Source organism: Lates calcarifer, linkage group LG23, assembly GCF_001640805.2.
Source record: "Lates calcarifer isolate ASB-BC8 linkage group LG23, TLL_Latcal_v3, whole genome shotgun sequence".
Classification (NCBI taxonomy): domain Eukaryota; kingdom Metazoa; phylum Chordata; class Actinopteri; family Centropomidae; genus Lates; species Lates calcarifer.
Window position 1 is genome coordinate 15,925,831 of NC_066855.1, and position 12,466 is coordinate 15,938,296.

At 38.7% G+C, this 12,466-nt stretch overlaps 2 protein-coding genes across 3 annotated transcripts in view; one reads left to right on the forward strand and one right to left on the reverse strand.

The window, feature by feature from the left end:
- Positions 1–7,415, forward strand: part of LOC108892007 (rho GTPase-activating protein 44-like) — a 39,853-nt gene extending 32,438 nt beyond the window's left edge. The window contains 1 exon segment of the mRNA XM_051066340.1: positions 1,918–7,415. Coding sequence (XP_050922297.1) covers positions 1,918–2,075 — 158 coding nt within the window. The 3' untranslated portion in view covers positions 2,076–7,415.
- Positions 6,312–12,290, reverse strand: tex47 (testis expressed 47). 2 transcript variants are annotated; one of them, XM_018689421.2, is made up of 9 exons: positions 12,129–12,290; positions 10,717–10,789; positions 10,144–10,247; positions 9,987–10,051; positions 9,491–9,572; positions 8,696–8,833; positions 8,432–8,579; positions 8,213–8,272; positions 6,312–7,624 (listed from the first exon to the last, which is right to left on the reverse strand). In XM_018689421.2, exons 1-8 carry the CDS (start codon positions 12,246–12,248, stop codon positions 8,235–8,237), a joined length of 768 nt encoding a protein of 255 aa, XP_018544937.1. In that variant the 5' UTR covers positions 12,249–12,290; the 3' UTR covers positions 6,312–7,624; positions 8,213–8,234. The 2 variants fall into 2 exon arrangements, with proteins under 2 accessions (XP_018544937.1, XP_018544936.1); XM_018689420.2 differs by having other exon boundaries at positions 6,312–7,820.
- Positions 12,291–12,466: the final 176 nt, after the last annotated feature.

Here is a 12,466-nt window from a genome sequence, read left to right on the forward strand (position 1 = left end):
CTCCTTCTCATTCCCAACATACAGCTGCTGTGCTCAGTCCACCTTTAACCCATTGTGTCAGCCTTTGCATGGTGGCTGAGACTGTGATGCATGGCTTACCATCTGGTCTGAACAGACCAGGGTGGATGCCTTTTTTTACTCTACGCCAAAAACCTACTCTGCCCTAAAGGATTCCCACCCATGATGCCCTTCTCCAGCTGCCTACCCCCTTCTGACCCCTTGGCTTTGACAATCACTGCCCCTCCCCTCACACTCCCGCTCCACTCCACTCCACAATGTTGTGCCTCACTGCCCACCTCAGTCAGCACACTCCCTGTCTGTGCCAGTTGTTCATCGCACATGTTACACTGTGGATTCATCAGTCTCACGTATGACACCAAAGATGTGCCAGTTATTTGTATTAAACTGAGGTCAATATATTAGTTTATACATGAGTATAACTAACTACATTGATCTTGTGATTTTGGGTTTTGACAGTTTTACTGAGTTTGTTTTTAATGCTCATTGATCATGTCTGAATCAGGTGTTAGCATTAGGGATGCACGATATTGATATTTTAGCCACTTTCCAACAGTGGTGCAGGGATGATGTATTTTTGTAGGCCAGTCTGGAAGTTAGCATCACCCTGTTTCCCTCCACAAAAAGCCAAAGGGATTATTGCAGAAAATAAATAAACGTTTTGTTCAGCAGATATCTTCACAGATGAACACCACTGCTCTAAGTACAATCTCCACAGGTAAAAAGCTAATGATAGGCTATAAACCAACTACACCACAGTCACATGACATCAGGGTCTCCACCACTAAGCTTCCAAATTGTCATTTAATTTAGCTCTGAGCTCTTCTGATAAAAGGTGTTCTTCTTAGAAAGTTAGTGATAGTTTGAAAGAGTGTGAGTATAAAAATGATGAGGCTGTAAAGATGATTGATGAGCAGACTGTTTTTTTTGTGTGCGGTGTTATGGACGTTAACAACCTCTGTAGTCTCAATTAGATACTTTTTAGCTGTTGCCTTTTTAAAGACACAAAGCTTTTAAAAAATCACAAGTGGGGTATTTTTTTAAATGTATTTTATTTAATAGAATAAAATGTGAAATGTCTTGAGCTTGTGTTAAAACCACAGACCTTATGTCAGCCGTCTAACTGAAAAAAACATTCAAAAACCCACTGACTTTGGGACGAGGGAACCAGGAATGCCAAAATGCTAACTTATGTCCTGGTTTTAGAACTCATTCCTGCACCACTCTATAAATTCCTTGGTTACTGCAGCCAATACCGATGTAACAGTACTGATAATGATATAGATATTTTGTCTTTTCACCACCACACCACCATGTGTCTAGATTCTGGCAGTGAAATTAGGCAACAGTTTGGGGAAAGCACCTCTCAGTTTCAACATGACAACACTCACAAGTTTATAAAGAAATGTTTGTCCTAGTTTGGTGTGGAAGAACTTGACTGGTCTGCACGGAGTCCTGACCTCAGCCCCATCCAGCACCTTTGGGATGAACTGGAACATCGACTGTGAGAGAGACTTTATCACCCAGAATCAATGTTGGACTTCACTGATGCTCTAGTGGCTGAGTGGGAGCAAATCCCTGCAGCAAAGTTCAACATCTGGAGGAAAGGCTGAAACCAGAAGAGTTGTTAGAGCAGGCACAAGTTATTATTATTGCCTAAAATAATAAGCTGTTATATATATATATAACTGTATATCGTGCACCCCTGTCATGCATTTTTTATTTATTCATACTGTTACACTGGTTTGGACTTTGGACACGCTGTGTGTAACATCATCCAGCATCGATGAACCCACATCTGAAATGATCTGTTTCACTCCACAACCTGTTTTTACCCAGATTAACAGTGTTTATTATTTTCCTTTCTGCTCATCCTGTTTGTTTTTCTCCTCTTGTCAGATTCCCTCTGCAACTTGGACATCCCCGTCATTAACATGGAATTGGACGGTATTTTTGACTTGCCCCACATCTCCCCCTTCAGGAACTCAGTGGCGCTGCTCGGGCTGACCAACAACAGAGCGGAGTCGGAGGAAGAGTCTGAGAGCACAGTGCTATGATGCCACTGAGTTTCCCTCCCCTTCTCTCCCTCCCTCTCCGCCGGCTGATTAAATGAAACACAATGCTACTGCTGCACCGTGTCGTTCAAAACCTCCACGCTAAACTCATTGACCTTTCACCTCTCCAGCTGGATCTCATTGTCACGCCTCACCTGTACTCAATCCAGACGGGCGGACTTGTAAAAAAAACAAACAAACAAAAAAAAAAAGCGCTACTACACAGTAAAATAACAAAAAAATGACAGCTAAAAGAAATACTCACAATCATAGGAGGTGTTAGCGACAGTGTGGTCAGGGGACCTTTGATCAGACACACAGTTTGACATTTTTTGTTGGCTGGATTTTTTTTTTTCCTTAAATTAAACATTTTATGTTTCTTTTTTGCCTTATTTGATTCACTTGCAATATTGCCTTTAACTTCACATATGAGACTGGAGACAGGCTGCCGGGAGGAACGAGTGCTCTTTGCTGCTGCTTCTCATGAGTGACTTTTAGAGGGAAGAACAACACAGTACTGTACATGTGTCCTGCTGACACCCAGGCTTTCTTCTTCCTCCTTTCTTTCTTTCTTTCTTTCTTTCTTTTCTTTTCTTTCTCCTTCATTCCTCAGGGGTGTCAGTTGAGAATTCCTCGCTCTGGCATGTGGTGGCAACAACCCCCCGAATTTCTGTCCCACCTGAGCGTTCACTGTGAGTGTGCCAGTATGTCGTTTTGGAAAGTGTGTGTGTGTGCGTGTGTGTTTTGTTAGTGTGTGATGTGTTTGGTAATTGTACTATATGATGTTGCACTGTTGGTGTCGTGGAGCATAAACAGGAATGCATGTTTTAGATATTTAGGAAAAATAACAACCAGGTTTGCAACGAGGTTCAACGCCCAGTCACAGTTTTTCTCTATATTTACATGGCATTCGATCAGGATATCAGTCACTGAGTATTTATTGTTTATACTGTACATTTTCAGAGTATATGATGTGATTATAAATTGAATCAAATCATATTTTGTATCCACAGGAGAGCTATAAGATAACACTTCTTTCAGATAGAATATAGTCAATGCTGTCAGGGAGATATCAAATATATATAATTTATGAAAGGTCCAGGAAGCTGAAAAATGAAAAACTCCATTTTATTACTCATAATTATTTTTGGCAGTGAGCAAAGTTAACATGGGATTTTTTCCTTGGGGAGTTTGATAAACGGAAAGACAAGAATGTGGAGCCTGGAGCGTGCCACCAGAACATTTACTTGAATCGATATTTAAAGGTGCTGTATGTAAGCGTTTACTATTGCTACATAGCCAACAATAGCATCAACAATGGTTTACTTACCAATCCAGAAGAAACATTGAGTTCAGCATCAAACTTCATTCCTTTACTCACCAAGAACTGCCTCCACTAATGGAAAACAAAGCTTTAAGCTGTTATCTCTTGTTTTGCTTATATTTCTATCACTTCTTTTCTACTGAAGTTAGCATGCTAAACCAGCTTGCCCTGGCCCATCCCGTCTTGTAATTCCACTTTGTGACAGTGAGTCAGTATGATCCAGTCTGCCCTCAGTCCAACATGAGAGAATGAAGAAGCAGCGCTTCCTAGAGGGGCGTATTCCAACCTATTCTTTGGCTGAAACTCAGCTCAGCTGTTAATGTTAACATTGCATGCAATGTAGCAATACCAAAAATGTACATATAGCATCTTTAAATTAAGTCAGAATAAAATGAGTACACCTTTGTTATATATTTTATTGATTTGTGTATTTAAATTATGCCACATGTTAGCAGCAATTTTCAAACCTAGAGATACATAATTTTAATCAAGGTAACAGTTTGTGTCATTTGGTCGCACAGTTTATAACTTATTTTTATTAAAACTTACAACTTATGTTTTTTTCCCTGGTGAGTTATCTTAGTGTCCCCCTTGCTGAATGTAAGTCCAGTATTCTCTCTCTTTTAGCTGTTTTTGGTCTCCACCTCCTGAGGGAAATATCTGGCTCTTTAGCTGCTAAATGCTCCGCTGTGTTCACCTATATGTAGCCACAAACAACACTATGAGAGTGATGAGTTAAATTTAACAGGACTTTTTTAATTGATCGAATTTTAAATGATTATAGCTAAAAAAGTAAAAGTATAAAATTGCTGGTGGCACACGTCAGGTTCAGTGTGGGAGAATCATCCCTGGTGAGGTGTTGTCAGAGCAAACAGGCACAAGATTTTGTCCTCGTGCCCTGAGGTATTTTAACATCCCATCATATCATAACAAAGAACTGAAAACTGTCTTGACTCACTCCCAGAAAAAAAAGGTGCTATTCCTGTCAAAAACTAAAACCCCTGCAGCCCCAGTGGTAAAATAAGCACACTTTTTTTTCTGTCAGTGCAGTTTCACTTAAAGCCACCTCCCTCCATCGCAGTTTACAGGAACCCTGTCTGATGATGCTGATATTTTTGGTCTATATTAGTGAACCAGAGGCAAGTGCAAAGATATGTGTATATGTGTTTATTTTGATGAGAGTATTTATACAGATATATTTCTGAATACTTTTTACTAGGTCTGAGGAGTTGTGATTGTTTCCACTACACATGAATCTCAGCTGAGGATTTAAAAAAAAAGAAAAAAAAAGAAAGCATTCTAACATGGGACCAGAATTTCCCTGCTGTCGCATTTAAAAACCTTTTCAGGAATCAGAACGTTCAGTTTAAGGGGAAAACTTGAAAATCAGTAAAACTGGAGTAACGAGGTTTGCGTATGACAGCAGCAGTTTGTTATTTGCCTTGCGGTGGGTTTTGTTGTGACCTATCCAGATTTGTAAAGAGTTTCCTTTTTGTCCTGAGAACATCCACTACACATGGCCTCAAAGTCACTGTGCTGCTCTACCATCGTCTTTCTTTTAAAGTGCGATATTACTCACAGGACTTTTGTAAATACTGAAACCTCTGTACATACATGTTCTGTATATACTGACAGGGGAGAAATTTAAATATATATATATATATATAGACAGATATTTACAAATATTGTATTGAAAAATATAAATGATGATGAACATTATAACATTATACTGTACATATAATATTATAATGTTGCTGGTTGTAGCACAATATTTCCACTGACACAAAATAACATCAAGTAGACTTGGCACAGTAAAACTTTAAAATGGTACAGTAGATCTCATGGCTCTGTCGTAGGGTTAAATCTAGTATAGATTTTCTAAATAAAACAGCTGATAGTGCTTGTGTTGCAGATTCTTGATGAAGAATTAACCTCTTGAACCCTGATCACAGCTTCACAGTCAGAACAAACTGTTGAATAATAACTCATTTTAATTCTGTATATGTTGGTTCCAACTCGACACTGCAGCTACGTAATGCTAGAGGATGTCTTGTGCATTAATTTTCTACATTTTCCCACAGTTCAACCTGACATAGAATTTAAATTAATTTTCTGTGGGTTTATGTAAGGCTTATTAGTACAACCTGCAGCTGTAATGATCGATCAGTCACAGGGTCTAGCAGGGGTTTAAGAGGTTAAGAGAGACAGCAGACAGACAGCAGATAATGAATCTACTCAGATGACTGAAAACAGATACTGTATCTACACAGCTATGTCCTTCATATTAGATGTTAGATAAGGATTTTAAAATGAGAACATACAAAAAATTGTCCACAAGCATAAAAGCTACCAGATCAAAAGCAGATCGGAAAGAATAAAAAAAAACATTTTCTACAACTTAGGGCTGCATTTAATGATTATTTTGATCATTGATTTGCTTGAAAATAGTGAAAAATGGCTGAAGTGCTGTAATCAAATTGCTTTTTTGTCCAACACTTCAAAATGTATACGTATACAGTTTTCTATCACATATAATGAAGAAAAGCTGTAAATCCTCACAATACTGAAGCTGATACAAGAAAATATGACATCTTTGATTGAAAGTGATTGATCATCAAAATAGTTCTAAATGATTTTTTCATCCAGACAAATCAATTAATCACTCTACTACGCACCAGGTAATGGATTTAATCAGATCCTCCAGCTGAGTTTAAACCAGTACAGCATAAAATGCTATCACCAGTATTTATAATTTTAATATTTAAAAGAAAAACTGTTTTTTAAAGAAGTTGTTGTTGCAGTTAGGCTGTGCTGAGGTGAATGGTCTGTCTTGTCTTTGTCTGGATTTCTGTGTAACAATGTGCTGCTCTTTGTTTTTGTACTAAAGGGTTTCAGATCAAGGCTTGTACATACAGTATTAATCAAAAACAACTTTATTAACAGCAACACTGTTGATCAGAGACAGTCAGGAGAGACAGTTTCCAGTGTTACAGATTTTTGCAAGCATGCCCTTTGAGCACTTAGGCCTTTTTTTGGGAAATTAACAGGTGGAATGTACCAGTGATAGACAACGTTCACCTCATAGGTTGTGATACAGGCGAATTGTTTGTGTTGTGAACAGTAGTAAAAGAGGGTGGAGGGGTATTTGATTTTTTAAAAGTTTGTAAGTCCTAATTTTAGGGGGAGGAGGGTGTTTGATTCGACATTGTCCTGTGTGAAAATCGGCAGCATGCTTTTTAACCATGCCTATGAAATATGTCTCATCTTTGGTCCTATCTAAATGTGCTTGTATTTATTTTTTATAAGTGAATAGATTGACCTTTGCAAGAGAAGATTAACTCAGTGCTCCCCTCGACCTTTTTTAGTCAAAACTCCCCATCAATTCTGCCATCGACATGTTTGAATCATTCATGATTTACTGTTTGTCTTCACCTTGTATCCTCTGTGTTACATTAATACAGTATGTTTCACCCGTTTTATTTATAGCAAGCAAAAAGAAAAAGCACATCAGACTCAGAACAGTGACCAATATCAGAAAATAAGTCTTCATGACGTGATAGAAGACTCTGCCCAGAACACTGCACTCTCAGAGGACTTAAATCTGCTGAAAAATTTGTATAAATTCACACTGAAATCATAAAACAAGCAAAGAATAATAAGTTTGTTTTTACCTGCACAGTTTGTAGATTACACTGTGGTGCATGCAGCCATTGCAAGTACATTTCCAATCATCTTTTCTTTTTTCTTTTTTTGGTTTTTGTTTAAGTTCCAAGTAATGGGGGCCAAAGTAAAAAGGGAACACATAAGTGATCAAGGAATCTTTTTAGACTTAAAAGTTCTTTGTGTCAAACTGTAGTGATGCTGTGGACTCTTAAAAGTTTGGAGTGAAAAGGAAATGCCTTTTCTTGGACATGCTATCTCCCGGTCACCAAGTGGAACACAGTGTAAGATAAAAGTGAAAAAAAAAAAGACAAATCCTCATCCGAATGTTGAAACTATTAAAAAATGTTTTTATATTACTTGGATTTTCAGTGTTTTTTGTTATGAATGATTGTGCTCAATATTTTTTCACTCAAAGTGGTTTTATACATTAAATCATTTTGAACTGAGAGAGGTATTTTTGTGCTGCAGTAAGTTAAATGTTGGTATAAATCTGTCTGGATCCCAGTGATTTCTCTCTGAAGCCCTCAGTCACATCCAAGGTGCTTTAGTGAAGGACAAACACATTCTGCAGAGGCATAAAACATTTGATTACAGTTTGAATTGCATGGTAAATCAAAAGTAAGCCGTTCACTCTGACAGCACTGAAATGCATGCAGATCTGTGATGATGACAAGTGACTGAGCTGAGTGAGAACGACTGTAAACGGCTTAACATCAACTTTAAACCCTCTCAACGCGCAGTGGTCCTGGACACATGTCGTTCTTCATGCAAAGAAAAAGAAGAATAACACAAGACAAAGGGTTGGTTCAGCTCCTGACAACCAAACTGTGATAAAATGAAAAACCACACATGTAAACCTCATGGTAGTGCTAGAGGTAAAATAAGAGTAATGAATAATTAATAATTAAAATCATTAGGATTCTTCATCATCTGGGACAACAGTAGTTGTTGACATGTTTCATTTAATAAGGCAGTAGAATTTATCTTCTGAGGACCATGAATGTCTGAACAAACTCTAATGTGGCTAAAACTCAACAGCAACATTTCTGTCCAGTGCCATCAGTTTTCACTGGAACTAATGTATCATATATTGATCCCCTGAAAACTGGTGACTCTGGAGACACATGATGAAACATGCATGACAGACCCTCACCTTTGACCTTTTGTCCAGTAAGTTAAACAGTGGTGAGGCAGCTGCTTCGAATAACTTGTCCTGTTAAACAATCAGAATATTTAACATAGTAAAATGTACAGAAATGACCACAGTTATCATAACGTTACTATTTTCTTCCTGTAAGAGTCATGTTTTCTAATTCACTTTTAATGCTTTCTTAGTGAAGAAAGCAATAACCAGCTGGAAGCTGCCTCTTACCAAAGTCCATGCTGATGTTTAAAGGGGAGTTGTACATCTGTAGGTACAGCTGTGGACTCAGGAGCTCATCTCGAGCCAGTAACTTTTCTATAACCTCCTGAGAGACGACCAGCTCTGGAGTTTCATCCAGCACTAATCCAGGGAGAGCCTTGGAATGCAGACTTCACACAGTCAATTGACAATAACAGGATTAAAACTGCTGAGATTTATCTGTGAATGCTCAAAAAGACAAGTCAAGATTAGTAACTTAAAAAGTAAACACACCTTCTTTGAAATTTCAAGGTGCTCGGCCAGATTCTGCAGTGCTGACAGGACACTGCAAACCAGAGTCTCTGTGCTCTCCTCCTCTTCCTCAACTCCTTTAGCCCCACGGTCCTCAGCCACCTGATCTGCATCCACAACCTTCAGTCAACAACATAAATCACTCAGGCACATATCCATGGACACAAATTATAATTCATGAGGAAAATGTACAGACAGGTGGCAGATTAGAGGAAAAACCTGGATGAATCAGCTGAGAAACATTAAAAAATGCAAGTACTCCCATATATGACAGAGGGAGTCACTGAATAGTTTGATAAAAATTGATGTAAATCAAATACAATTAATTTAACAGTAAGCAAGAGGCCAAATTATATATCTGTGTTTGATCGACGCCGTAGTATGACGTAGTCGCGTACCCTACGCAAACTCGGCTTCACGCATAGACTTGTGCGCTGATGAGTCTGTGTCGCTCTACAATTACACCACCAAAACGCTAGGTGGCGCTGGAGTTTCTGTGCCACTGTGTTGGGTTTCCTCGTGTACTTCATGTTGGAGTTGAAGCTAATAAATGTTGAAAAAGTTACTTTTGAAGAAATTACTTTGGCGCAGAGTAGACAGGAGACATCGGAGGACGTGGTGAGTACGACCGTTGAACTGCAGCAGACGAGTTTGTTGTGCTTTTCCGTTGACTGGGAGGAGCACATCAGGCTACGGCGTTAGCTAATCAGTCAGCCATCTTTGTTTACCTCGTACTCATGCAACTTTGAAGAGCAGAGGTAAAGATACAAGACAAACCTTGTAGCTCCACTGTTGGAACTGTCTGTTGCTTTGAGGGTCATGTGCCATGAACACGACCTGTGGAGCTTCCAGCAGGATACTGAGAAAGGATTTTAAAATAATTAGTCCAGTTTCACATATTGCTCACTTCAACACCAACAGGGTCAATGTCAGGGGCAAGGTTTTCAATGTGTCAGTGTTGAAATTGAAGGAGTAGTTGTTGAAAATAATCATATTCAGCAGTCATAAAATATTTAACCCTATCACTCCCATTACAATGCTGGCATCCTGTCCACTGTGCATGAACCAACTACTATCAATTAAGAGATCAGCAGTTCTGATCCTTGTATGCAAAAATAGATGTCATGCTTTCCTGTTATACCCACTGCTTCTTTCCTTTCTTTGATTTATTCCCTTGCTTCTCAACTTTGTTGTAACACAACAGGACAAACACATTACAGTATATTTTTAAGTTTATGTGATATTCATCTTTGATACGAAAAAGTATCTTTACCAGTCTGTCTGTCGTTGCATGTCTTTGAGGTCTTTGAGGACAGAAAGCAGAACATCCCTGGATGACTGGAAGAGAGCAACAAAACAAACTGTAAGTGCACAATTTCACATCTTAAACCATCTCCATCGGTTGAATATTTATTTAAAGGAAAACTTACTTCGATGATATGCAGCAGACAGGATGGATAAATCAACAGCAGACCCGTAATATAATCCCATATGTACTGTTTGCTTAACTGAAAGTTGAGTTTTTCATAATGGGCTGTATGAAAACAAACAACAGAACAATGTTAGTGCATTGTAGACTACAGATAGACTGAGTAAGTATCATAACAACAGGAAAGCCCAGTTCTGTTTAGTTACTGCCTTTCCTGGGACATTTATGAAAGGCAACCACACAAAGCTCTTACAAGGATGCCTTGCAGACTCATTTATGGAGGTGTGAAAGCTATAAAAACAATCAAACAAGAGGAATAAGAACACCTTTCACTGCTTTAATAGCAACTGCAGCACATTTTTATGATCTTAAGAGTTGGAAAATTGCAGATCTACACATGTGAATACCTCCCCATTCATTTCCCCAGATTCCCCAGATTAAATTGGTACAAGGTGATTAGTTCATTGCTGAAAATGAAGGGATTTGTGTCAGTGAAATAGCGATGCCTTATTATCTGCCCTCCTGAGCTATTGTGCTCTCAGTCTTTGTAGTGCTAAGGTAATTGCTGGCTGACCTCCCAGTTCTGTACTGTCAGCAAGACCGTGGGGGAGCCGGGCAATCACTATGAGCCGCTGTAGCACGATCTTCTGTAGAGACAAAGAAGAAAAGTCTTAGGAAAACCTGCAGAGTACACCCATAGAAACATCCACAGAGTGCATGTACAGTATGTATTATACACATACTGTACATTATAAGGCTACATTTGAACATATACTCAGTTGTTTAACATGTAAAGAGATTCACTGAGTTGTGATCTAACAGTACTGATCAGAATTGAACATAGGAAAACAGCATTTTTCTCTCCTCTTGTCAAAGATTTGAATACAAACCACATCTTCATCATCCAGATCCTTCCTCTTATCCATAAGATGGTGAAATAAACTAGTCCCAGTTTCCTCTTTCTTCTCCTCTGCTTTCAGTGGGCCAATTTTCTCCATCTTACTTTCTCGTTCCAATTCAAGCACTCTAGCAGAGTGAGCGAGTTGCCCGCCTTCTGTGTTTATTGAAGCTTATATCCTAGAAACCCTGTGTTCTCCTGTGTTCTGCCGTGACTACAGATATACATGATAAACATGTGAGCCAATCCCAGGCCAGGACAGGCTTGTATTTCAGGTAATGATGGCCAATAGGAGGAGGAACTGTACATCAGAGGATAGTGCATTTAAACTATTCTTGGTCTGCAATTAATGTCACAAACTCTCCCATTGGTTTAGCCTGGGAAAAAATATTTTTTAAAACTAATATCATGTCAGCCTCTCCTGCTCTCATTGGTTGCATGTCAGTAATTCTAGTTTTGTGAAATATTTGAGAGTTCTTTATTTAAATGAAACCATCTTAAAATCTTGGAGGGGTAATGTTTCTGTTTGGAGCAGCTAACAACTCATAAACACCTGAAGCATGACAGGGAGCAGCAACAAGCAGACACTGTTTATTTTTGTAATAGGTCACGAGCCAAAAAGACGAGGGAGCACTCACAATGTGCTGTGTTCTATAAGTTTATTATATTTATATTTTAAATGTAAAATCTTAATCTGAAAGTAAGTACAGCTGGTAGATTAGTACAGCAAAGTAAAAGTTATGGTATTTCCGGCTTCACTGTAGTGAAGTTGAAGTATAAAGAAACAATGAAAATACTTGAGTAAAGTACCTCAAATTTGTACTTCACCACAGTACATTTTCAATGCGGGACTTCTTGTAATGGAGTGTTTTTACAGTGTAGTACTTTGTAGTATTATAGTACTTTTACTGAAAGATCCGGGTGCTTCTTCCACCACAATCATAAACCTACATCAGTGGTTGTTGACTAATGTTTTTGGACCTTATTTAAAGTTTTCTGTGGGGGCAGTTGGACTAGGCGCGTGTCCCGTTACCGTTATCCGGGCAGTAGTTAATCAGTCCACACCGTCAGAAGGCTCCGGTACAAACCTCTCTCATCGTCCCGTGAAACACATCAAACATCGTCATTCTGTATCCTCGTTCCTCCTCCGACCCTCTCTTTTCCCAGGACTTTAAGGAAACGCTTCTGACTAACTGTGAAGCGGCCATATTGTCACAACTTAACTAAGATGGGTTACCATGGCAACAGGTCAAGACCGGCGAAGACTAAGACGCGTTTGACGTCACGACATACATATTTGTTGTCGATTTTCTATTGTTTCCTATTAGTGTACTTAATTACCGTAGTTAACCTGAGTTGTTGCTTGTTGTTTCTAAATTGTTATTAAAACAAACAAAAGCAAAATAAAATGAGTTCACTTTGAATA

Bases quoted from the DNA above. Each gene is read 5' to 3' on its own strand.
- tex47 (XM_018689421.2), bottom strand. From the start codon at position 12,248: ATGGCCGCTTCACAGTTAGTCAGAAGCGTTTCCTTAAAGTCCTGGGAA. The intron at 10,052-10,143 runs GTAAGTTTTCCT...GCTCTCTTCCAG, and splicing joins GTCTGCTGCATATCATCGAA to TCATCCAGGGATGTTCTGCT. The intron at 8,273-8,431 runs GTAAGAGGCAGC...ATTGTTTAACAG, and splicing joins AAACATCAGCATGGACTTTG to GACAAGTTATTCGAAGCAGC.